Source organism: Emydura macquarii, unplaced genomic scaffold (genome assembly GCF_026122565.2).
Source record: "Emydura macquarii macquarii isolate MOO-44397 ecotype Brisbane River unplaced genomic scaffold, CSIRO-AGI_Emac_v2 contig_2948, whole genome shotgun sequence".
Lineage (NCBI taxonomy): Eukaryota > Metazoa > Chordata > Testudines > Chelidae > Emydura > Emydura macquarii.
Window position 1 is genome coordinate 840325 of NW_027133085.1, and position 27114 is coordinate 867438.

Consider the following 27114-nt stretch of genomic DNA (forward strand, 5'->3'; position numbering starts at 1 on the left):
AACCTAGCTGAGCTTGATAAGTTTATGGAGGGGATGGTATGATGGGACAGCCTAGTTTGGCATTTGACTGATCTTTGACTACTGGTGGTAGATATACCAATGTCCTGTGAATGGACGATGGATGGGGTGGATTCTGAGTTATTACAGAGAATTCTTTCTTGTGTATCTGGCTGGTGAGCCTTGCCCACATGCTCAGGGTTTAACTGACTGCTATATTTAAAGTCGGGAAGGAATTTTTCCCCAGGGCAGATTGGAAAAGCCTCTGGGGGTTTTTCGCCTTCCTTTGTAGCATGGGGCACGGCTCACTTGCTGATGGATTCTCTATATCTTAATGTCTTTAAAGCATGATTTGAGGACTTTAATAACTCAGTCATAAGTAAAGGGTCTATTACAGGAATGGGTGAGTGAGGTTCTGTGGCTTGTGTTGTGCAGAAGGTCAGATTAGATGATCATATTGGTCACTTCTGACCTTAGAGTCTATGAGTCTGTGAACTTCGGACACTCCCGCGGCATCCGTTGCCTTGGGGAATCTCATATTTCCCAGAACTACAACATCTGTCTGGCATTAAAATCTAGAGCTAGAAAGAACAGGGAGATAAAACTTCAGCTCCTTATAATGGAGAACTCGCTGCATCCAGCCTCCGACCCAGGCCGGAAACCCCCCTGTATCATGGTCTCCAAATAAGTCGGGTAAGTCTTCTATCTCTGAGTCGTACTCTTTGAGACCCATCTAAGAGAAGGACCCTAGATTCCTCTCATAAGTCTTCCAAAGACCATGCTCCAAGTTCTCCAGATAGAGAATCTACCTCAAAGAAGTCAGTCATTAGCTCCCCTCAGATCCCTTTGATTTCCAACATGGTACCTACAAGGCTGCCGGTTCCTCGTGTACTGAGAGCTCCACCAAGCCTAAAGACTCTAATGTATTGGGCTCTGAGAGGCCATTGGTACCGACAGCAGACTGGGATGGAAAGAAGAGCTCTATGGAAAAAGGACACTCAATCTCTGTCCAGAGTTCCCCTGGTATGTTCAAATCTCACAGTATCATCCAGTCCTTCAGCTACCGTTACTTTAGCTCAAGCCATGGACACAGTACCAACAATACTCTTAGTACTGCAAAAATTCCAGTGTCCCTGAATCCCTGGAATGTCAGAGACTCCTGGTTCACCATTGCTCTGCTCTGATCTCTTCTTGATACTAAGAACTTCCAGATTTCTGAATGCTCACCTTGTACCTGATGGCGGTACCTCACGCTTTCTCGGTTCTGAGAGCCTCCAGATCCCCAGACATCCATCCTATATTGATGGTGGTACCTCAAACTCCTTCTGCTGCCCCACAATTACCAAGTGACTCAGAGGAGGAGGATTCTTATCAACACTTTGTCTCAGCCGCCCAAATATCTGTTCAAGGCTCACCACTCTGCCCCATGAAGGCTGTTTTCCTGAGGTCCCTGGGGAGCCTGAGCTCACTCATGACAGATGTCCACAGCTATCATCCTGCTAGGGTGAGCACCTGTGGATTCTGCCATCCATGCCATATGCCCCACCCCATTGGCCATACTGGGATCCCTGGGTGGCTTATCACAATCAGTTCTCTAGGGCTTCAAGCTCTGCCGTTCGTAAATATAGAAAACCCTCCTCATCCTCCCTTTCCAGGAAACTGGAGCCTCAGGAAGAGACTTTTGAGGAACAGGAGGCCAGGGCTGACAAGGAGATCTCTCCAACTTCAAACATCTCTTCTTCATTCCCGGATGAAGCTGTCATGCCATCTCCACCATCCCTGGCTGATAATTTTAAGCAGTTTCAGTATCTCACCAGGAGGGCTGTGGAATCTGTACAGATCCCCCTAAAGGAGATTGAAGAACTGAATCATAAGCTACTCGGCATCCTCCATAATGTCTTCTCAGCACTGCCAGTCAACGAGGTACTCCTGGATCCTGCAAATGTCATCTGGCATGCTCTGGCCTCAATTCCTCCCAAGTGGAAGAGGGCGGTCAAAAATCATTACGTTCCCTCTAAGGAATCAGAACTTTTATTTTACTAAAATGGACAAGATTTGCCCACTGATGCAATCTCAAGCACATTGCACCAACAGCCTCATTGCTGCCAGACATACAGGACTACATTGTAGAACTATAGGCCTCAGGGTTATTGCTGAGCTCCGTTAGAGTTCATCTGGCAGCCATCACAGCCTTCCATCCTCCAATAAATACTCTGTATTGGCCCACTCTATGACAATTATGTTCCTTAAAAGCCTAGACAACCTTTTTCCACCAGTTAAATGCCCTACTCAGGCTTAGGACCAGTTTGGTTCTTAAATGCCTTACAAGACCACTGTTTGAACCTATGGCTTACTCCTCCTTTGAGCAATGAAAACAGCATTTCTGGTTGCCATCACATCGGCTCAATGAGTGGGGGAAATAGGTGTTCTCATGATGTACCCTCATTCACAATATATTTCAGAGACCTGGTTACATTATGACCACAATTTGCCAAAAGTACCTTCTCATTTCCATATTAATCAAACCTTTCAAGAAGACTTCCAGATTGTGTGTCTCAATTGCGGACAGAACAACAGGAGCTGTAATTTCTACAGAAACTTTCTAAGTGGATAACTGACTGTATTATTAACTGCTACTAATCTCGTAATCTTGAAACTCTGCTTCCAGTCACAAGAATCTTTTTGTATCCAAGCTAGTTCTTTGTTGTGAACTAATTCATTGCTGTGGTCAGAATACAAACCCCATTGTTTGCTCTAGCCAAACCAAAGCCTTCTAAAAGTTTAGATAATGAAGAACCCTCAAAAGCCCTTTGTTATTAAAGTTGTGGGGCCGGAAGCTATGACAGTCTCTTAGCTGAGTTTCCCAAGTGTCTAACTGGAAATGTTATGCCTGCTGGCTTACAGCACACCATAACATATCTTTGACCAGGGAAGTTTTAGAGCAGGTGAATTCTGAATTTAGAGATGCCAGTGCCCTAAAGAAAGGTGGTCACCGTGGCTTGACCCTGTTGCTTTTTAGAATAGACAAGGAAAACATATTTGTGAAATTGTTGTGAGCCCCTACCTAGATGTGGACGGGTAATGTTAAATAATGTGTTTTGATGCAAAGGGTGTATTGGCGTGAGTTTGGCCACATGTCTCACCTGGGGGCGGGGGAATAGCCAATGTCTGGGCACAGGGGATGGGACGTGTTCAATAATTCCATAGTATGTGTCAGACCTGCAGGTACATGGAGAAAGTGAGGAAGCAGGACAATAAAGAAGAGAAGTAGCAGCAGACTGGAGCTGTGATGTAGTTCCAGGGATTGTATGGGGGAGCAGATTGGGCACCGCAAAATCATTGTGTGTATCATTTGCCTCTGCTCTTGTAGGCATGGTGGTTATCCCTTAAGCCAGTCTCCAGGCTACAGGATCCCTCTGTTCTAAAAGATGTATTTGCAGTAAGTCCCAGCTGTCGGTTCCTGGCATGAGTTTGGCATGAACTCATTTTTGGAGTCTCTGCTATGCAGAATCAAATGGCTTCCCAAACCAAATATAAATGTTTTCACCTGTAACATACCATCAACTCTATTTGTTATCTTCTTCAGATGGTTTATTTTCTTTGAATGCATTGCTTTTGCTAGCATTGCACAGTTATGGGTGACAGAAACAGATTCTGTTCTGGCTTGCCTACTAACAGAATTGCTAGCTGTGTTCCAGTGGTAGCACTATATTCCATCCTCAATCACATTGTGTACAACACCCGTGGGAGCAGAATTTGACCTACAGAATATTTACTATTGGTGATGAGATACAAGCAAGGAGAGACCAGTTTGATTTTCAGACTCCAGGTTGAGTTTCCCAGATTGGCATTTAGAAAAACAAGGACAGATTTTAACCCCACCCTAACCACTTTGACAGTGTGCAGGAGCCAGAACTGTGCTCGAGGGCGCAGGGGAGAATTACCCTGGCACTTGCATAGCATAGATCTGCCATAAGTGGTTCCATGCTGTCCCAGTGTAGAGGGTGTGCCAGGGACAGGAAAGGTCCCTGTGAAGGAAGGAGGAGGCATCTCTTAATTGCATGCTGCTACAGAGTTTCTGGGTTGCTCCAGTCTGTGAAGCAGCCCTAAGGATGCTGCCATAAATTACAGCAATCCTAGGGCTCCTCAGATGTGTGTCAGGAGCCATGTAGTGCTCTGGAGCACATCAGACTCCTCTTCCCTTGGGCTGTGCCTTCTCTGCTGTGTCTCCAGGAAGTGCAGCACAGGGTCTCAACCCTCCTTTTACTTGCAAATGAGCAAGTAAATGACAAGATGACAAACTCTGCTATGCCATTTTAAAAGTTGCTTTTCAGAGTAGACCTGCACTTACTATAGCTGTTAGGTTATTTCTTTCATTACTTCACTGGTACCTGGTTTACTTCTAAAGAGCTATTGATTATATCTGCTAAAGGAAGGTTCCCCTTGATCTTTTGTTAATCCTTTTCACAGCTGGAAATGGAAGCTTTGTGACTCCTGAGCTTTTCGTCTCTTTTTCTTTATAAGGGCAAATTCTGTCCTCAAATACATGTGCATAAATCCCACAGAAGTCAATCAGAATTGAATACATGTATATGAGAGTTGAATTTGAAGAAAGAAAAACAGAAGAAATCATATTTGTAATGTTGCTGTAGGAATTCTGAATCTTTCGTTTACTGACATTTTTATCATTTTAAATATGCAGTCTTAATGATGTATTAACATTGTGTTTGGCATTTAAGTAGATAAGAAATAATAAATGATTCATGGATGACAGGAGTTTTGATATAAACCAAGCTCTATCTTCTCCAATAGAATCCCTTGATTTATTTCTGCATCTATACAGTAAGCTGCATGAATCATACCTGCATATGGGAAGTACAGAAAGAAGTTAAAAGGCAATGATATGCAACTCTTTTCCCCCCTCTTAAGAGAACTCTAGCTTTTTGCCTTTCACATTAGCAAATTCTCTCTTTTTAGCACCATATTTTGCTCAGGGAAAGTATTACCTATCATGTTTTGAGTCAGAAACAGTATAATCTTTACTTGCTGCTGTAAATTGTCTCAGAATACACCTTTGCATGTCAGGTTTGCTTATCTACTGTCAGTTTTCACCAGTCTCCAATGTTTTTAGTGTTACAACTTTTCTTCTTTTAGAAATAGCTCAAAGAAAAACAAACTTCAAAAGCAGGGTGCTAGTCACTGCAGGGGAAAAAGAGAAATTCATTTGTGAGAGAAGAGAGAAATGTTACCTCAGTGAAGTTACTTTGATGAAGGCATTAACCATGAGACTGAACCACAGATAGATTCAAAAGCTTTCAAAAATGAGATGTATATGACTTGAAAGGGACACTGCTTCAAAATGGGGACTTCCTTTTCACAGCCTAGCGAATGGGGTCCCACCCCTACTGGGCTACCATAATACTGTGACTCCAATACCACAACAGGCATAACAATGGCTGCGATGTCCATTTAGGGCCAAAATGTAGATAGTTCAGTTTCTGCTCTCGTTTACACCGATGTAATCTGGAATAAATGGAGTTTCTTCACATTCACAGTGGAATGAGAGTAGAATTTTGCCCAGGTTTCAAAGCATAACCTCATTAGAGGGGTTGGGCCAGATTGTCAGCTGCTGGGAAGTAGTTTCAGTGGAGCTATGTCATTTACCCCAGCTGAGAATATGGTCATTTTATTGTCTTCTTTTCAGAGAAGATGACTTATTTTTAAAAGGTGCAGTGTTTCCAGTCTGCACATTGTCATCTCCTGCTTATCATCCCAGGATATGAAATTCATTAGAAATTGCTGACAAAGAAATTGACTAATCTGCGTTCACTATCCAAAAGAAACAAAGAGCATAAATGTGCACAATTAAAGTAGATTTTTTTTTAAAAATCAGGTTGAAAATTTCTGATTCCTTTAACAATATAGCCAGGTTATTTGGTTTTAAAACTGTATGAATTTTAACCTGCCAGTTTTCCTCAAGTCAGTATTAGGCTTATAGCTATTAATGAGTGGAGTGTAAAATATGTTTCTGAATAGAATGAAAAGTAATGTTCAAACTGTGAGAAATAGGGTAAACAGAAGCACTTTCATCAAGTAATAAACCATTAGAAGGCTGTTGCTACTTAAGCTTAGTGACAAAGGGTTTTAATAAAACTACAACAGTACAAATAACTGAGATTTAAAATTACATATGAAATTTAGTTTTGTAATTGGAATTCAGTTCTCTACCAAAGATGAATAAAGGTCCTTTGCCAAAGCTTTCTGGCTTTCAATAACAATTGGGCACTGGATTTTGCTTTTCCAATCATATAAAGTACTTGATATCTCCCTGGCTCTCTTGCCACTGCTCTCTGAATAGAAAATGCCGAGGCATTATTTATTCAGACTTCTTAAGTACCTGCATGAGGTCTGAGAATGTGGAGTGCTTTAGAAACAGCCTTCAGCTAATGGAAATTCAATTTTGAAGTGAGTTAGAACATTCCAGTGCCACCCATTCAGTTAGACTAGGCTTGACATCCTGTTGTAACAAACAGCACCTTGAAGAGGAAAGAAGGCAATTTTAAGTGTCAGGGTCAGACCAATGGCCCGTGTAACCCAGTATCCTGTCTTCCGATAGTGGCCCATGCCAGGTGCTAGAGAATGTGCTAGGAAATGTAGTATGGGTAACAATAATGCTCTAAAAGAAGAATGGACTAGGTAAGCCAGAGGTCTCTCCCATCCTGAATTTCTAAGATTTGCCAATTTTAACTTTGTTAATGTAATTGGTTTGTATAGTCAGCATGTTACACTGTCACCTTATTCAGCTCTGCATCAAATGTTGTTTTAATCTCTGAAAGAAAAAATGTTCCTGACTAATGCATCTGCTTATAGACACCACAAGGCTTTTATGCAAATGCCAAGAACAATATACATGAAAATGTGATGTATAGAAAATAAAAGCTGAATCCACATGACAGCAGTGGCCGCAGCAGCAGCACACTTCAGCTCTCTTGCCTACCCTCCACCTCCTTACCCAAGATGTTAGACTTCTTATATTAACTAGTGTTAGATCCTTTCTATTCTTCAACCCTCACCTCTAGGCCAGCAAAGCCCATCATTTCTTTCTTTATAACATCTCTACATTTTGTCCTTCCCTACAACTAAATCCGTGTCCATGTTGTATGATCATTTCTTGCCTCAGCTAAAGTAACCTCATCCACTCTAGCCTCCGCCTTCCTTCTCATCCACTGCACTATCAGTCCATCCCATAAAATGCACTGAAAATCTTTGCTTCTACCCGTTTGGCCGCACAAAAACACTCAGAATACTGTAACCCCATCCTCCATCCCTGACACCACAACCCACTGGCTTGTTTCAACATCTGTTTTGTCTCATTATTATTAATCTTGATTATAAGCTCCTTAGGGATATTTTACAGGTATTACAGAGCTGAACACAACAGGGCCTCTGACTGGAGTTTCCATGTGCTAGCTGCTATAGCAATAGAAATAATACACAAAAACCAAGATTCAGCCTTTGTAAAGCTTTCTGTAGCTCTGTTGCAATGTGCATTTTTTCTCTAGTGTTTTGCTACTCATCATCTCATTTCCTCTACTCCATCGTAGCCATTGTGTCCTTCTCCTGTTCACACCATCATGCCTTTTTCCATGTTGTCTTTATGCTTGCAACCAGTCACTCTTTTCACATGTAGCAAACAACCACCTGTGATGGATTTGGAGCTGCTCTGTAATGATGTATGAATATTGTCTGTTGACCTGGTTGAGATCTTTGCTGTGTGACTGTGTGGGCTTAACACAAGAGGAGACTGTGTGTCTGACAAAACAGGCAGGAAGGGAAAGAATGGCTTAAGATAAACCACCACCTTGCAAACATTTGAGGACTGTACAGGGACAATGCCAGGACTATTAGCTTTGATGATTTTTACTTCCTATCTAGCTGTTTGGGGAAACCAGACTAAGACTCACCACAGTGGGGGACTCTGAAGGAGCTAGCCCTGCCTAGGTTACCATCATGGGGTGATAAGTCGGATGTACATGTCAGCTATTTGTTTTCAATACTTTTTCTCTAAAATGCCTTGTTTCTATTGTTTAAAATAAACAATACTTGTTTTAAGAAGGCTGGCTGAATAATGTATAAAGCATAGGTCACAGACTCCCAAACGGAAGAACCACAAGTGCCCTGAACTCAGTCAGACCTGCTGGATAAGAATAGTTGACTCACAGGGTACTGTAACACCAGGCCCTATCTGAGAGTGGGAGAATTTTGGAATTCCACCCCAGAACAGATAAAGGCATAAGACCTGGCACCTGAGGGGGTGCACTCAGAGACCAGAAAGGGAACAGAGGCAGCTAGCCATGTAACTGTGACACAGACCACTTCTTGTTCAGTTCCTGCATCAAAATACAATTCTATTGAAATATCCCTTGCCTAGAGGAAGGATCACAAAGGATTTGGAACACATTAGAAATGCAGAAGCTCTATAAAAATAGAGAGAACAGAATGTGGGCTGTATTCCGGTCTGTTACACCAGTCTAATCCCAAGAGTGTCTTCATTGACTCTGGTTTACATTGATATAACTAAGCAGAATTTCACCCGTTTGACTATCTAGCCACGTGGGTTTCTCTTCATAAATATGCCAGTTAGTTAAAATGTGAGAGTGGGCATTCACTTTTAATTTTAAGAGCTTTATTGAGAAACAGACTGACATTCTGTCATGTACATTTTAAAACATCACGCTGTACATGAAGTCTAATCCAACCTCACTCCATTTCTCAGGAAGAGACATAATATTTTTAGCCTCATCATCATAGTCCATCACATGTCATTATAATCTGTCTGTGTGACTGTGTAGTATACAGCCATTTTGCCTTAACTAGAACTGCTGCAAAGGGCACCAACTATTCTGTTCTAGAGAACACTGATAGTGTTTCCAGTGTATTAGAAACAAATACTTTTAATAGATTTATACATACTCTATTACAATCTTTCATTCCCTCTTTTGGTTTCTGATCATCATCTCTCAGTTTCCACACTAGTAAGGCAATCACTGGTCTTGAAGTTATCTTGAGACTAAGAAGATCCAGTAGGGTTCAGAAAGCATGGACACAAAGCTCCCTTACATTTGCAGTGTCCAATTGTAGATGTTTTAAAGACTCCACCTGCAAATTGCTTGTTATCCCAGTGCCTGTTAGTGTGGCTGAAGGACAATCATGTTCATAATGTTTGGATCCGATCATTTCTGTGAAGTTTATAATTTGTCAATTTAAAATTTCACTACTCTGGTTTTTTTAAATGTCCTTTCCCCAATTTTGTTCCATTCTATATTCTGAGTCACTGCTCCCTGTGAACACGAGACTTAAGAGTAAAACAGTGTCTTGTATGTCTAGCAATGATCAGTCCCTTATTTCCAGATTTCCCAGTAATAAAATTTCCATCACTGTCTTCAAAAATTAGATTTAAAGACTCCATATGAAGCTGCAAGCTTCAGCAAAAATCTGTTTTATTTAGGCTAAATTTAAACCTAATTAGCTCAAAAGACTTTATAGTCCTGGGACCAGATCCTCAGCCGGTATAAGAATAGCTGTACTGCAGTCAGTGCAGGTAGGCCATTTTACACTAAGTATCTGACCCCCTTTGTCTTAAAGGTCACCTGATGTGTGGATGCTTCCGTCCATTCAGGAAGTCTTTACACAACTAACACATTTCCATAATAGTGAGATTAGAGCATGGGCCACCTATATAAATCAATTCCATTATAAAAAGCCACAATAAAGGCACTCAAATAACCTTACTTCTGTCCTGTAGTGGCACCATGCAATAACCATACAATAATGCTTGTGTTCCCAAATTAGATGAGACTGATTTTAAAGACAAATTAAAATTTTTCATATTTTTTCCTTATGGCTCTACTACAGCCATAGTTATTTGCATGTCTTACCTGTTAAGATTTTTGGATTCTTTCAAGTTTACTCTTGACCGAATTTCTTGGTTTTATAATGCTTCTTTTTGAGATAATTATAGCAGCCCCATATAGGTTTTACTCTAAATTACTAATCTGTACTGTTAACCTTAACTCCATTTTAGTGTAGCTTTCTGTCTGGGAATTATCTTTTTCAATGATTAAACTTCTCATATATGAACAGTAAAGAGAACATAACCATGTGATATTGCTAAAGATTTGAAGAAACAAATGTCAACCTTAAATTTTATTTTAAATTTTTGGATCGATTCACTGGCATGCTGTAGCTCCTTTACACTGCTCTGGAGCACAAAACAGACCAAGAAAACTTATTAGTTAAACTAGATTTACAGCTGCTTTGCATTGTCAGAGCAGTGGAAAGCAGCTAGAGTCTACACCCCACTTACCTCATCCTGTCTGCCCTCCACATTCCTCTACCCACACCCCCCAAATTCCTGACCTCCACATTCTCATGTACACACATGCCAAATTTCCTTCCTTCCACGTTCCCCTGCGTACACATGCACATAGCCTTTCTTCCTCTTTGTTGAATAGATCTGGCACAAGAAGTAGTTTTTTAAAACACAGAAATATTTAGGATTAAGGGTAATTTTTTGCCATTTTTCTTCATGACTTCAAATTTCTCCTTCAACAGTGGCAGGCACATAAAATCTTCTTTAAAGAATCTCACCAAGAATTGTCCTCTTTCAAAATGGCATTGTTCTCAGTGGGACTGACATCATAAGCAACCCACAGTTAAGACAGCCTTCTCAAAATGACTGTCATCTCCCATTTTTCTCTGTGGGATTTAGCCCACATACTGCTCTTAGCAAAGATGGCCACTGTCCCCCAAAGAGTTCAAAGGGAGTGAAGCCAGGCTGCCCTTAGGGAAGATGGCGGCCTGTTATGCTGTTGTCAGATGCAAAGATGCGCACTGCAAGAAGCAGGTGAATAGAGTCAGTGGCTACCTTTGCTAATGGCAGCCTATTGCCTCAGTCCCACTGAGATAAGATACACATTAATATTTGAGAAGGTCCCCTAATTCGAAATTATATCAAACAGATAAGTCTCCTATGCATTTTTTAAATTTCTTATGTAAGTGACCTCAGGGGCTCAGGGAAAGTAGGACTACTGGAGTTCCACTTATTAGAACCTGACTCCTGCCCCAGATTGCCTTAATCCAGCCCTGGAAATGTTGCACACTTATTCCACGGGAGAATTAACATCGATAGGCTTCATAGAATATTTTAAGGAAAGATTCAAATGAGGAGAGGGTAGCTTTTTGCACATAAAGACAGGAGCTCTAAGTGTAGGGCAATACAGTGCTAAAATCACACTGAAAGAAATAACGTCTGGGACCAGGAGTGAGAATACATTCATCCTGCAACAGCACGTAGATGGTCAAGACAGTAAAAATACTGAGGGGAAATGTCCCCCGTCAGTCTCTTCAGGGTGGCATCGATCAATGGCTACATGGAAAGATGCACAAAAACAAGAGAAGGGGAGAGAAATAAAAGACGTGATTAATTGGGTGGCTTGGGAAAATGAATGGTATCGCCAGATTGTGTCAATTTTTTCTTTGCAGAATTGGGCAAGTGTTGGGGGGAGGGGCATTAAAGAGATGGTTGGACAATGGAAACAGCGTTTATCTGGGTTACTAGTGCATTAGTAAGTAAGAGAGGAGAAACAACAGGGAATATTCCTGTGAAGGAATACAGCAGCTCTGAAAGATGAGAGAATGAGGTTACAGTGAGATTACGGTAAAGTCCCTAATTTTGTCCAGAGGTGCTCAGAGCCATTGAGAGCAGGGGATGAAGGTGAAAGATGTGAGCACTGAGCCAGCTTTGGAATTGGTGAGTCAGACAGAACAAAGGGAGAAAGGACTGAAGGAATCAGGTGTGGAAGAAAGGGAGAAGTTGGAAGTGGGCACCAACCAATGGAGGTGAGGGAAAGAAGAAAAAGGCTGAGAGTTGCAGTGAAATTAGCGATGGTGTTGAACTGGAGAGCATGGAAGGGTTCACTTCATGCCACTAAGAACATGTCAAAAGTTTTAAAAGGAAACCATTTAAAAATACATTTCCATTTCATCATAATAAATGCAATTTAAACATTTTGCACCCCGTCTAGATGGTGAGAAAGCTGTTTTGAAAAATCACCTTGATCAAAATCCACAAGCACAGTGGAGCACAACAGAGCCCTCCAGAACAAGCAAAGATCCTATAGAAGACATCAACTCTCCAGAACAGTAAGTAGCGTATTGCTGAAAACAGCTTACTGGTAAATGCAAAGAGGACTTGAGAACATTTTTTTAGCAGGAGAGTAAAATTTTGGCCATTTTACCATGCTGATCTATATACAAATTACACAAAAAAGGCTAAAAGCACTCAAAAGTTAGGAAATGACAGCTTTTGAGTCTGCCTCTTCAACCTTAATTTAGGCTCATTGTGCATATGGATTTTGATCCTTTTTTATTACTTGATCACTCACACATTTAATGGCAATATTTGCAGAACTCTCCACTAAATTGGGGTGACAGTGATTGGGACACCTACAGCCTGATTTTCAGAGCACTTCATATGTTCAAAGTACTATATAGGCACTAACTAACCCTCACAACCTTCTGGCCCCTCCCCCCCCCACCCCCCTTTCCTCCCCTCCCAACAAAATGTTATGCTATGTGATGACCAAATCAACAGAAGCATGGATTTGACTATACCTATATTGCCCTGATACAGGAAAATCCACAGGGACCTAAATGGGCCATGCATTTTGTCAATGGAAAAATATACCAGGTAAAATATTTGGTCAATTCACAAAAGTATGTGTCTTTCAGATTATTAATTTGGCCAAAAGTGAATTAAAGGTTGAGGTAGTTAGAACTGCTTTGAACCACATGTTGGTGAGGCAGTTTAACAATTCACAGCTTTAGCAACACCCAGTAAAATTCAGCAACATAGACCTCAGGAATGTGAGCCTAGAATAATTATTTACTCCAGAGAACTAGAATTAAAATAGTTCAATATTTCCTCTTCACACAAACCTAAGAGACAGTATGACCATTTACTTTGAAAAATGTCAACTGATACTTTTTGTACTAACCAAAAATCAATTCTCTTCCTTTTATTATCAGCCTATACACTGACAGGTCTTTAAGTTCTGAAGTTTTGCAATGTAAAAAGAAGAGTTTTATTTTACATTCCCTCTCAGCATTACCACTATATTTGAATAATTAAAAATTTGGCCCTTTATCATAAAGCTGCATATTAACTGAAAGCATTAATTGGCTACAAGCTGTAGGCATGTATGAAACTGATCACTGCAGAAATGTCTTCTATTTAGATTAGTCACTTTCAATCAGAATATTAAAATTGTATTTTTCTTGAAGAATGTTACTAGGAGTTAAATCAGTGTATCTAGAGGAAAGCCAATGTCTATGAACAAAGCTTTAGATCATTTCTCTAACTAGTCATACATTTATATAGGACTGGAAGGGACCTCATAGGTCAGACTCCAGTCCCCCGCACAGGCAGCCTTGTCCTATAATCCTGTTCATAAACGTGTCAACTTCCATCTTAAAGCTACTTATGTTGTTTGCCCCCACAAGTCCTACCGAAGGACATATCTGGCTAACCAGCCTATCGTTACCATCCCATTTTAATATTCTTTTTAAAGACTGGCGCAACATTTGGTTTTTTTTCTCCCCATCCTCTGGAACTTCCCTAGGGTTCCAAGGTTTGTTAAAAATCTACATTAATGGTTCAGAGACCTCCTCAGCCAGTTCTTTTAATAATCTTGGGTGCAAATTAAACATTTTAAAATCTGCTGGACTGGATAACCGTTGTTGGTCAGCACCCACTCACCCAAGTTACTGATGGAATAGAAAGTATTTCATTATTATTGTAAGCTGTGAATACATCATCCTTTCAAACACAGAACAGAAATATTTATTGAAGTAGTAGCTAAAAGCCAGTGCTGTCATGCCAGTATAATTCATAAAGTCATGGGGACGAGGGGAAGCCACAAATGAGTAAGAATTTAACAATTGGTTGCTAACTTACCGGAAATCTTAGTGATGTTTGAATCTGGTGATATTCTAAACAAAAGAGCTCCCAACCGTGCTTGTAGCTGTCTCAATGACTTCACACTGACTTCGATATTCTAGTCTTCAGAGTGATGTTTGGAATTAGTGCGTGTGCTGGTTGTGTTGATTTGTGTCAGGATGGGGGAGGGTTTGTGCTGGGAGATTTGTGTTGATTTGGACAGTTGGTGATCCAGGTTGGGTGCTGCCATAAGGTGCTATATGCGTTTGTGGTGTGTTATGTGGTGCAGGTGGCGAATGAGGGGTTGTGTGTGTCTGGGGTTACTGTGTGTGTGGGTTGTGTGTAGTGTGCATGGTTTTGAAGAACGGTGGCAACTGGGAAAATGGGTGGGGCAGTTGGGCCAATTAATCCACCATCTGTGCAGTCTCCTTCATACAACCCATGACCATGTTGCATGTAGAGTAAATTAGCTGCAAACTAAGGGGGATGATTGGTTGAGTTACCCCAATGGTTGAGGTGGACTCTTGGCATGCCACAGTTATATGTCTTACTGTAGCTGTACTCTGCTCAGGTATAATTCTTAAAGACAAAATAGCTGAGAACTTAAAAATTGGATGGTAACAGACTGTGAAACCCAGTGATGATTCAGCCTGGTGATAGTATGAACACACAGAGGTCTCAGCCATGCACATAGCTGTTTCCAATGCTTCACACTGACTCAGCCATTCTAGGCTTCAGCATGACACACACAATGACAATCCTGGAATATTTATATATAGAGGCTTCTTCCTTCTCCACATCATGATTGACAGTTTTACCATCCTCATCTAGTACTGAACCTATACTATTGCTAGTGTTTCACTTGTTCCTGATAAACGTAAAGAATATACTTCCATACAGAACTGACAAACAATCTATATTCCATTCCCCATACAGTGCCCTGTCCTGTAGTAGCTGCTACTGAACTCCCATTAAATTCAATTTGAATTATACTCCTGGAGCATCCATATTGGCTAGCTTTAGCAATGACAGGGGTTTGCAGTATAATCTACAGATAATAAAATAATAAACTCTCCTACACCAACACCAGGTTAGCCAGACATTTTCAGAATATCTCCTAATTCCAGAATCTCAATTTTTATCTTGACACACCTCATGAGCAGTCATGAAAGGCTATGGCCACAGGAAGCAGGTAAGGAAAAGCAAGTTAAATCAAATTCCATACAAAGTAACTAACCGTAGAAGTTTTACTTTTACCCTCCCTTTAGACATTTTACCCCCTGCACTTTCAAACTTTGAGCTAGATATTTTTTTTAGACAGAGTTTTTGCATAAACTGTTAATTTTATTCCAATCCTCCTATTGGAGGCTACCCCTCTTGAAACAAAGATTTCAAGTTAAAGTAAATTTTAAGTACAGTTAAAGCAAAACTGCCACCCACTACAGCCAACATTGATGTAGTCAATTAAATATGCTTTGTCTGTAGTATAGCTAACATTTAAATGGGTGAAAAATAGCATTCACTCTATTATGCAACTGGATTCTCTTGGAATAGCTTCAAATAGCTCTTTAATGAAGACTCAGTAATAGTCAAAGTAAGCAGTTTCACTGGTGGGAAAATAAGCTTTGGCAATTCTCTGTTTGACCCTGGCACCAAAAACACAATTAAAAAGTGCAACATCAAACTAATAAAGATTCAGCATGTGGAAGCAGCAAACATGCCACCTCTGCACTCCTTGGGAACGGGCATGATTTCAATTGATACACCAAAATAGCAGGACCGAGTAGCAGAGTAACAATAAGTGGATTTAATTTAATCCACTAGATGTAATGCCATCAGTAGCATGATAAACAGTGTAGGACTGCATTTCATCAAACATTTAGAACATTTAAAAGAAATCTGCAAAGCCCTGAAATCCTAAATAGAGTCTGTCTGTCCATGGTGTTGCAGATTGCAATCACTTTCACCCCCTATGTTTGTGGGATGTATTGCAGCACAGTAATGCAGAATCTGAATAAAGATGACAATTTTATTTGTACTTAAATTCTCCATAGTAACTAATTTTTGGTTCATGAGCAGAGCAATAGGCGACTAGTAATCTGTCTCCACTTGACAGCACAATGTAAAAACAACAAATATAGCTCTATTTGAATAAGCAAGGCAAGCACTCAGGCATACATTTTTTCTAACAGCTTTGATGCTTGGAAAGGCTATAGGGTCTGAATGTGAAGTGCTATAGTTGTACTGGTATAATCCTGCATGTGGACATTCTGGTACAATAGAGCTTTTTTCCAGTTAGCTTTTGTCGCTTTGCAATCAGTTGAAGCTGAACCAAAAAAAGCACTCTTATACGGGACCAAGAGCGTCCACGTGAGGATTTATACCAGTATAACAGTTTAACAATACCAGAATAATAATACCAGTATAAATGGAAAAATCTCTCATGTAGACAAGCCCTAAAAAATTCTGGTTCTTGTGATAGGTACTAGATTGACAGCCCTGGAAACTCAAGGTCTCTGTTTATCCACAGTACAGAAAGACCACAGGCAGAGATTATGCAGGTTTCCACATAACAGTCTGCTCGTATGCCTCGGCTCTGTTCTGGAGGCATGTCCTCCTCCAGGGAGGAAAGATTAGTCCAGACTTCATGTCTTCACTCTTCAGCATCTCTTTTAAGACTACTATTTATGATGGTGGGATTTTGTGATGTAAAAACCAGTCCACTAGGAAAACTGAGTACCTAAAGTTAAGCTCCAAAAATAGACATTTAGGCATAAGTGGCTTGGTGTTTTCATGAGGGCTGAGCAGCCACAGCTCCCATTAACTTCACTGGGCTTTGAGGGTGCTCAACATCTTACTGGATTGGACCCAAACTGCACAGGTAGACAAACACTACAAAAAGATGCAAAGTGATCCAGGGCTTCCACACCCCAGTACACATTCATTTGCCTTAGCTGGATTTGCAACACTGACATCTTTAATTCTAATGTTTCTGGGCTAGAAATACACGTAGATTGGAACTCATTCATTCGGTTTCTCGTCTGTCTAATTATCCAGTGCTCAGCATGGTGGTAAATCAGCCTGTGAGTGTGCTCTATTAGCTAGTTTGTCCTCACTGCAAGCTAAAGGTTTTTTCTAAACATCAGCAGTCTAATATTAAATCTCAAAATAGCTGGGAATTTTAGACGGTTGTGGAATACTTGGAACAAACCATTAGATTCTCTTGTCTTGTCTAGTTTGTCAAAAAAAAAAAAACTCCCCAAAGGGAAGGTGGTAACAGCAATGGAATATCTCAACATCAGCAAATGTAATGTGCTTTGCATTAACCCGCTCTGTAATAGCAGAAGGCAGCAAAAATATTCATAGAGAAACCTGCAGAGACATCAAGCATTTGATGTATTCAATTTTCCTCTTCTACTAACATCTCTCTTTTTTTCTTTCTCTGCAGTATACAGCGCCGATTGTCTTTACAACTGCCCATTCTTCACCATGCCTATTTGCCATCCATAGGAGGAGTTGACGCTAGCTGTGCCAGTCCGTGTGTAAGCCCCAGTGCCAGTCCTCGGCACAGACACGTGCCACCATCGTTTCGAGTGATGGTTTCTGGCCTGTAGAAATGGGAGATCAGAGCTTCCTGACCTGCTTTTAAGTACTCAGTGACTGGACTGAACATCAGACATAGACCTCTGCTATAAACATACTTTTTGCTCTCACCACACAGAGAAACTCGTGCTAAGGCCATCATCATGGGAGTACCAGTGTAACTCATGTGGAAAGGCAAGAGCAAGAGATACTCGGAGTTTGATCTGTAGCCTTATTCATGGAGTTTTTATTTCTTCACAAAGAAGTCACTGAAAATATTTCTTCCCAAATTTCTACTAGCAACAAGGAGGCTGGGAAATATGAATCTTGCAAAAAATGAGACAATTAAAAAAACACTCAACTGTGGCTGCTGAAAACATGGAACCGTATGCCGTCCATGTAAGAAAAATAAAACGGTAGAGCTATAACATTTATTGAAATAGATACACTTCATTTTACAAAAGTTGTGTTAAATTGTTGGATGCATTCTGCACTGGTTAGTCTTGCTTGTTTTCATTTCAGAGAGGATATTCAGTGGGAAAGGGGGCTTTTGAGGAATGATTCCTCAAGTGTCATTGAGACTCTGTGCTGCTAATAGCAGGGTCCCCTGTAACTAAAAGCTATACATAGGACAGAAGCAGATGTTGTAGCAACAGCTAGAGAGTTGCTGTTCTGAGTCAGAGCTCTTTACAGTTCTTCAGGGATGAGATGTGGTGATTGTCAGGTTCCAATGCTGACCAACGGAGACTTCATTTTGACAGAGTTTTTGCATCTATTTCAAAATAAACACAACTGACCATATTATACAAAGCTGGCAGAAAAAAATCCTAGGGCTGCTAACTCTAAAAGCTGAGGATAGATGAGTAGTAAAGTCGTAATGTCACTGAATGGATTGGTTTTTGCAGTTTGTTTGAATTATGTCACACAATTACAATTATATTAATTTAGTGGACTAAGCGGTGGGTGGGGGGAAGAGGGCACAGCACCTTGCGGCTGCAGGCAAATTCTGCAGAGCGCATAGACAATAATATACACTACCTTTGCTTGGTACCTGTGTGTGTGACAGTTGTAGGTGGTATAAACCAAGTTTGGCCATAAAATATTTTGTTTGAATATGATAAAAAAGAAGTTGTGAAAAAGCATGAATTTTAACATCTCTGTTGGCAGGGGTTGACAGTTTTTCATAGCTGAGATCAGACCTTATCTTGACTCCCCTAAGAAAAGTTAGTCTAAGGAATTATGGTTCAAAAATGCTCTATCTAGCTGAACCACTATTAGAGACAGTCTCACCGACTGTAGGTTTGGCCTGATCCCAGCCTATTCTCCAGCATGTTGGCAATATGTTGTATCATGGCCTTGGTCTGTGTTAAGACCAGTGATTTTCTTAAAACAAATAAAAATATTGTTTAGCTAAAAATAGCAGTGGTGTCTCAGGATGCACTTGGTTCTCTTTAACCAAAGCCTGCCCATCTCACACACTCTGCAGTGAATATTCCACAAACACTCCCAGATCAGAAATGACGAAAGAGGAGCTTTCAGTATCTGTACAGTGGAGGAGGCTCATTAACCAAGGGACTTAATTGCAGCTTTGACAAGCTGGCAAAAAGTTTCACCACATAGCCAAAAAACAACCATAAATATAAATCTTCCAATGGGAGCATCACAAAATATTTCACTTGGCACATACAATAAGAGTGGTTATGGAGGTACCTGTAGCTTTTAGAACAAAAACATGTAAGTATAACACAGTTAAAATAGAATTCATTACTCTGTTTAAGCATTAAGCATTGACGTTGTCACTCAATGTGTGTTGACAGTATTTGCTTTACTTTATTAATTTAATCAGGGCCTGGTTTATTTTAAAAAGAAGCTGTTGATTTGTAAACGAGAAAAGGACAATATTGTATATAATGTATACACAAACATCGCTGTAGAAATAATAATCCAACATAGCAGGAACAACTCAAAAGTATTGGCCTGATGGAGGTGAGTGTGTGTGTGTCTGTAACTTTGTGAATACTGACTGTGTGCCGTTTATTAGGTTCAAACCATGCAGTACATTCTTTGTCTCAATGATACTGTAGTTTCTCCCATGACATATTTTTTAATTTCCTGCAGATAACAAAACCCACCAAGTGAATATAACTATTTAATGTTTCTGTTCTTTTATACTGCAGCAAAACTGTACTGTAAATTTATGAAGAGGCTGTGCCCCAATGGCATTTTCCAATGATGTTAGTGCACAAATGCTTTAAACTAGACTGGAACTGCCAGAATAAAATGTAAATGAAGAATTTCTTGTATACCCTTATACTGCATGAGATCCATTTTTAAAAAATTGTTGCAAATCTGTTTTTATGAATAAAATATAGAAAATCGAACGTTGTCTAGCTTGGTGACACCATCTCCTCTCATCCCAAGGAAGCAGCAAAACAAACTCCGGAGAAGGAGGAATTGTGACACAAGACATATTTGCAATAATACTAAAAAGTAAAACTGCATTCTAGTAGTCTGAATGAGTGCAAATGTACCAAGATATAAAAGACCTGATTGCTTCAGCCCTGGTTGTGATTACAGGGGAGTTTATGCATGAAGCTTGGAACCTTATCAATACCCCTCAAACAAACCTTTCTTTGGCATAGCCATCAAAGAGCCTAGAATCAGTGAGGGACCAATTTAGACAAACATTTACATCTGTAACCCCCAAGGAGCTTATGTAGTTCGTGGGGCACTGTGTGCATGTAACTCGGGGAGAGGCACTGCCCCTGCGAGGAAGGGAGACCAAGGACAGACTCAGAGTCTGCTAGGCAACCAAGAGGGAGAGAGAATAGTCACTGTTTAGAGCGATGGGCACAGGGGAGGCTGGCAGGGCACTTGCTTGGAAGAGGGGGCTGTGTCTGAGAGAAAAGATGGGGCAGAGGCAAATGATTGACCAGGAGAAACACGGGAAGAAGACCTAGCTTGACCAAAAGGAAGTGAGCTGGGAGCCCTGGAGAGGAGGAAAAGTCATTTTGGAGCAGTGCGGAGCCAGCCACAGAAAGGGCAGGATCAGATGTTTGGGGAGCTGGTGAGTCCCAGGCCTGCATGCAGAGTTAGCCCTCCAGCGCCCTAGGGAAAATCAGCTACCACACGGCAAGCTCTGCTGTGGTGGCTAGTCCAGAGCCACCTGCCTGCTGTGTGTCTGAGCTAGGGTGGGAGACTAAAGTTAGGCTTTTTAGTACAGTTTTGTTGTCTGCACCCTGAGCCCTGCACCCCCTTTTGTGGGGAGGGGAAATCCTGGGGCCAGAAACAGCCTGACTCCAGCATGACAAGGACTCCTGCCAGCAGCACTCATCAGACCTCTGCATTGACTAAGGAGTCCAGAGCCATTGCTGAACCTGAGGATCAGTCACAGAGATGTGAGTGCACCACCCGTTAGTTACACAGAGACCCTGTTTGGGAGACCCCATAACCCCACTCCCTGAACGATGTCCTCAAGCCAGCAAGTAAGGGTTTGGGGGGGTTATTACCTGCTGCCTATTTAATCTGTGGAGGGACTTACCATCTTCTTGTGGGGCTTTGGGGCTGTACTGAACCCAGTCAGCCAAGCTGCTGCATAGAGAATGTTGTGGTCACAGATCTCTACAACGTGCACACGCCAATGGGACACTCGGTTTTTACATTTGCTACACCAGCATATGTAGGGAAATTCACGGGTATTAGCAGTGTGGGCACTGGTGACCCTGAGAGTAGTTTTTTACCCTGTTGGGTTACATTTACTTCCTGCTTAATATAATTACTGTGTTACATCTATTGTTTGTGTTTGTCATTTCTTGGGCATATCAAACTATCTGGGAAGGCAGTGCGGGTTATCCTGTGTTTAGAATTTTCCTTCCAATCTGCCCTGGCACCCCTGCCAGAATGGACGAAGAGGGGTGGAGTCACTGCCAAATAAATTCATATGGGAAGAAAAGAAAGAAGTTACACCCGGCTGAGCTGGAGGAGGGATCCAGACCTGTCCATCAAAACTTGTAAGGAGATAGGTACTAAAGGAGGTAATCAGGTGGATTGGGGGGGGTGGGCGGCGCCGCTACACATTTAAACCGCACTAACGGTGCGTGCTGGTCTCTCCTACACTATCATGAGTGAGACTGGAGAACAAATAGTTAGCTCCTACAACTAGATTTATTCATAATAGAAGATAAGCAAACCTCCTACCTCTGTAATACGATTATGGCAATTTCTCCTTCAGTGAACAAGATGGTTTTAAGCAGAATCTATAATTGTTTCATGAAGGTATGCGCTAAACCTCTCTGCACCTCCCTGCACAGGCAATAGATTTCATGTTGTAAATTGGGTTCTTCTGTCGGGCAGCACTACCCCATGTGTTTTCCCAAAGCATAGTAAGCCGGGGGGTAAGCAAGAGAGCATGCTTTTATGGAAATGGTGAGAATCTTCAAGACGTACTGTGTAACTTAAAAAATCAAGATGATAGGAGACTGATATCAGAGACAAATAGGTTTCCTTGAGAATACCATTCCGATTGCTTGTGGGTCACACAGAACAAATTGTAAAAAAGAACTAGTACAAAAAAGGGGTAAAGCATTCCCACTAAATGGGATTCAGTGCAGAATGCCAACAATGCCTAGAGAAAATTTACTGAGCAATCCAGATTTAATTAGGAAGCAGAATGTGGGAAACCTTCTGCCTTTGAGTTCACTACTGAAGAAAAACACTGACGTGAGGGGAGATGCAAGAAAACCTATAGCGATGTAGTTTTATTAAGGATTTTTTAACATGTATTCACAGCTGTTGGATAAAATAGTTCCAGTGAAGTGGAAACCATTCCAGATTTAGCACTGAGTTCACAGAAGTTCTATAAAAAACAGCATTTCTTGCAAAATGCTCAAAAATATGCCCAAAATTGGAGAAAAGATCCCCCCACACACATACTTTTGAGCTTAAAAGAAGGTGTCCTTATTTCTCAGTATTTTATAATCAAAGCATCTTCAGCACCAGTTGTGATTATTTGTTCCATATAACATTATATGTGGTCTTTGTTCATCACAGTAAAGTGGGTGGTTTAGTTGTGGGTTGGTCCTGCTTTGAGCAGGGGGTCTAGATGACCGCCTGAGGTCCCTTCCAACCCTCATCTTCTATGATTCTATGTGTATTTTGTCCTAACAGATAACTCCTGAGCGTTTGACTATTAGGCTTTTTATACCAAGCTAGCTCTGGTCCTGCGGGCAGACCCTCACACCCGTAACCTCTACAGAGCCTCATCAACATCAGTGGGATTTCATGTGGGAGTTAGGGACTGCATACATGGATCAGATCACAGGATTAGGGCCTTAGTGTTTTTGTTCTGCAAGCAAGGCCTGACTACCTCTGACTTGTTTAATCCTTCGTTGCCTGAGAAAACTGACAAATTCATTCTTTAGTTTAGTTAAATTTCATGCGTTGAACTCAACTCAGCTTCTTCTGTTTACTGACTGCCTTTTCCATATGTTGAGATTCTAAACGCTCATATTTATTATGCCTTTACTATCATATAAAGCGCACGTGGCCTTCTATATAGATTTTGCCGAATTCTGTTGTGGCACCAGCAACAATCCTTTTAAAACAAAGATTGTTGAGAGCAGCAGATTGGGAAGATCTACATTTACAAAAGAAAAAGATCCCTCTTAGCCAGGGACCTAAGAGTTGCAGCACAATTGTCTCAGCTTTCACAGCGTGCAGAACTTTCAGAACCGCTGCCCCCAAAAAACAGAGAGAGGTTGGGCTGTTCGGTGGCCACACAGGCTGCTGCTGCTGTTGTTGTTGATGTAAAATTTGAAGTATGTCATTCGGCTGCATCAGTTCATCTTGAAATGGATGGGCATGCTGCTGCAGAGCCCAGAAGTGACTGATTTATTTGGCATACGCAATCCAGTCAAGCCAAGCCACAGCATTCTTACCAAGCATGGCCAAGGCACCAAGACCTCCAGGAAGCTGAGTCATTTTGCAGTCCTCAACAGTGTGTGCCATGGTTTGTGGTTGCCACATCTCCATAGTGGACACAGTAAAACACTTTCAAAATTCCACTGCAGCACAAATTCCATGTCCCATATGAAACTGGTTCAGAAAGCTCCATTGCCTTCGCGGGTTGACATTAAGTGGGGTCCAAGACAAGATAATTATTTGTTACTTTCTCTGCAGACTATGAAATTCAGCACGCATCCACTACCATAAATCCCTCACCTGGTAAATTTATCCACAATGGGCGATGTGAGGACATACAACTACGTGGTAGACCAAACGTCTTTAATTAACGGTAGATGTGCCATATCATGCAGTTTCATCACAAGCTTTGGACGTGATAATGTCAGGGTATGAAGCAGCAGACGGACATGAGCAGGACAAGCAATGCAGCGTAGTGGCCTGGAGTACACTACAAGGATGAAGTAGCAATTCCAATATGTTGCACCAACACCAGTTCCTCATGTGCAATTCTGTAGGGAAACTAATTCTGAGTCAAATTTATTCAAAGGCAGTTCCTGGCAGAGGGCACAGCTCAGTCTACAGTCCATACTGCAAGGTGGTAGCAGCCTCCCCGCTCCTAGGGAACCCCACGGTCAGCCAACAGTGTCCCCCAAAACAGGCACCACAGGCTGGAGTGTGAGGTGAGGAAGGAAGTGAGGCATGCAATGGTTTAGCACACCCAGACAGCTTCCAGGTACAGGACGCATGTGGCAAGCCTGCCAGAATGTGACACTGCTTACTTGTGGCCACTGGTGGCTGGTGTCCAAAAATCCGCCCTGCAGGGAGGCTGTGGATAGCACACTGAACCCATAGGTGTAGTTTGACTCCTATATATGGGGGGGGACCCAGCTTCAGTCAGGCCAATGCCTGCCTGAGGCTTGCAGTTTGGAGGGGGGCAATACCTCACCCCGTTCGCTCCTCCCGACCCCCCCCCCCCCACACACACACACACACACACACACTACGTGTACAGCTGCACCCCAGTGCCTACTGGCAAATTACGTTTTCAAAATGAAAAACTGGGAAATTGGGCAAGGTGCCCCGTGGAACCATATTGGTGGGCATACGGAGGTTTGGTGAGGCAGCAGGAGGAACAAGAGCTGCCCTCTCCCACCCTCTTTCTGAATGAAAGACAGGGACACTATATAGTGAAAGCCAGGCTGAGAGCAAATTGATGGTCCCTTTTAGCTGTTCACTGTTCACGCCCAGGCCCCACCTCCCAGCACAGACATCACCAGTTCGCCCTTAGCCTCAGTCACCAATTGACCCCATCTCTTCCATATACTCAGCCCCTTCTCTCAGCCTCCCTAAGGCCCCTGAGCTCCCATCAATCCCACCTACTCAAAAACAGGCCCCCCTACACACACAAGCCAGAACTCCGGGCTGAGAACCCCACCTAGTCCTGCTTAACCTTGCAGACAGTTCAGAGCCGTAGATCCTTCCCAACGCAAAACCAGTAGCAGCCTCCCCTACCCACAGAGCGAGTGAGAGGGCTCAGAAAGCCCATCCCTGGGCACAGAAGACTTCCTCTTCCTTCCTCACCCCCACCCCCCAACCAGGCTCAGCAGCCTCCCTTATCCCTCAGGGCAGAAATCTCTACTAATTGTTGCTGGGCCTAGAGAAACAGAAGGGAAAGACTCGGGTGCAAGGAACAGGAAACATGCATGTGCCTGCTGCTAAGCTGAATTAGTCCTGCAGAAGCATGTATGCCCCCCTCCCCCCAGCTGTGCCTCTTCTCTCAGAAGGCCTGCAGTCTATGTGCTGCAGGGCTAGGAGACCCTCCCCCCGCCCCCCATGACAGCAGTTGGTACTGCACCTTGCAGTACACCAGCCACACTCCACAGTATTTACAGTGGGCACAGGCCTCCTGAGGTTATTGGGTAGCCCCGTTAACCCCTAATAACAAGTGGCCTCTGGCATAGAGCCTCTATTGGCTCCTCAGTTACTCAAAAATGTAGCAAAGGTTTCACAGCACACAATGGAGACTGGGAGGGAGCCATGTATTCTACAACGGGGAGTGAGTCTTTCCGCCAGATAAATTAGTTGACATACTACTTAGTTTAAGACAATTAAATGAACAGGAAATGTTAGGGGAAACCCAGTACAGCATCTGTAAAAGGAAAGTGTGTCTCTCCAGTGTATTGCCTGGCTTGTGAGACCTACTGTTCCTGTTACTAATAACATGCCTGCGGAGAAGGAAAGCTCTTACTGCTGCAGAGGTGAAAACTGTTCCTTCATCCTGAGAAATCCTTTAGTTTACCCCCAAAACAGGTTCTGCAGCTCATCAAATAATATGTCATCCAGAAAAAGCAGCAGCAAGACGGAGTCTCTCCAACAGCCCTGAAAATGGATGAAAGCAAGGAGTAGCAATAACAACTTGGCAACTGCCCCTGCACTTTGCAAGAATGCATTTAGTGTCTCTGGCTGGGCAAGCAGCACTGCTTCAAGTGAAAAAGCTGCTGAGTGTAGATGATGCTTTTCTTCAAGCAACAAATAGCAAGGGAGCTGAAAGTAATCAAAGCCACAGTGTCTCATCTTAAAGACACAGTCACATCTCCTAAAAACATCATCTCTTGTCTTAAAGAGTTGGTCATGCTTTTAGATCCTGAATAAGAGAGGTAGACCAATATGTAGGGACAGATGAAAACAAGGGTATAAAGTTCAAGTCAAAGCCATCCCATTCCTGAGCTGTAGAAAAAAGGAGCAATGAAAAAAGAGTGATGATCCAGAAAACAGAGCTTATGGCATCCCTGCAAAATCACAGGCTGGCTTTTATAAACACTATGCTTAAGAACAAGCAAATAATCCATACTGCTCTGCACATAGAAAGAGCTCACACGCACTCACCCAGAAATCTGATGATATCCCTGATCCAAAGAGCCACTGTTTGACATTGAGGAAAAGGAAAAGAAACCCTCCAGATAACATGGACAAAAGGCCAAATAGTTCACTATGGACAGGGAATTTCTATGGCTCATGACTACTGCCTTTGGGTTCAAAAGCTATCAGAAGACACTTAGGCCTAATATGGATCCAAAAAAAAAAAAAAAAAAAAAGAATGAGGTAAAAGGCATCAAGTTAACTACCTCCTGACCTCCAAAACTAATGCTATTTCTGTACACAGATATGATATCCATAATTTATGGTTGGCTGTGCCCATACTATTCCACCAAAGAAAAAGACTCTGATGGAAAAAGAACTACTGCAACATGGCTAGCTGGAGACCCAATGCAAATGAAATCAGTCAACATTCATTTCAGTGAAACAAATGTTCCATAGGCAGTATCAAGTGGCAGCACAACTAACATAGAGCATCCACTGAAATCCAAGTACTTGAGCACCCCAAAAGCCAGTTGTGCAATGTTCAAATTTGAATCTGACCACTTCATTAAAAGCCTCAACATCCGTAATACTTAAAATGTAAGCCTCCCTATATCAAACATTGTCCCTGTAGTCTAGCAGCTTCTGAATTTGACTTTCAGTTTGGTGCTTCAAGTCTCCAAGATCATTCCATCAGGCTTCTGTTACTGTTGCAT

General features: G+C 41.9%; 1 protein-coding gene across 1 annotated transcript in view; it reads left to right on the top strand.

Moving 5' to 3' along the window:
* GABBR2 (gamma-aminobutyric acid type B receptor subunit 2) overlaps nucleotides 1-17610 on the top strand; it is a 761509-nt gene extending 743899 nt beyond the window's left edge. The window contains exons 18-19 of the mRNA XM_067569912.1: nucleotides 12084-12201; nucleotides 17445-17610. Coding sequence (XP_067426013.1) covers nucleotides 12084-12201; nucleotides 17445-17610 — 284 coding nt within the window. The remainder of the gene's footprint in view (nucleotides 1-12083; nucleotides 12202-17444) is intronic.
* The last annotated feature ends 9504 nt before the right edge of the window (nucleotides 17611-27114 follow it).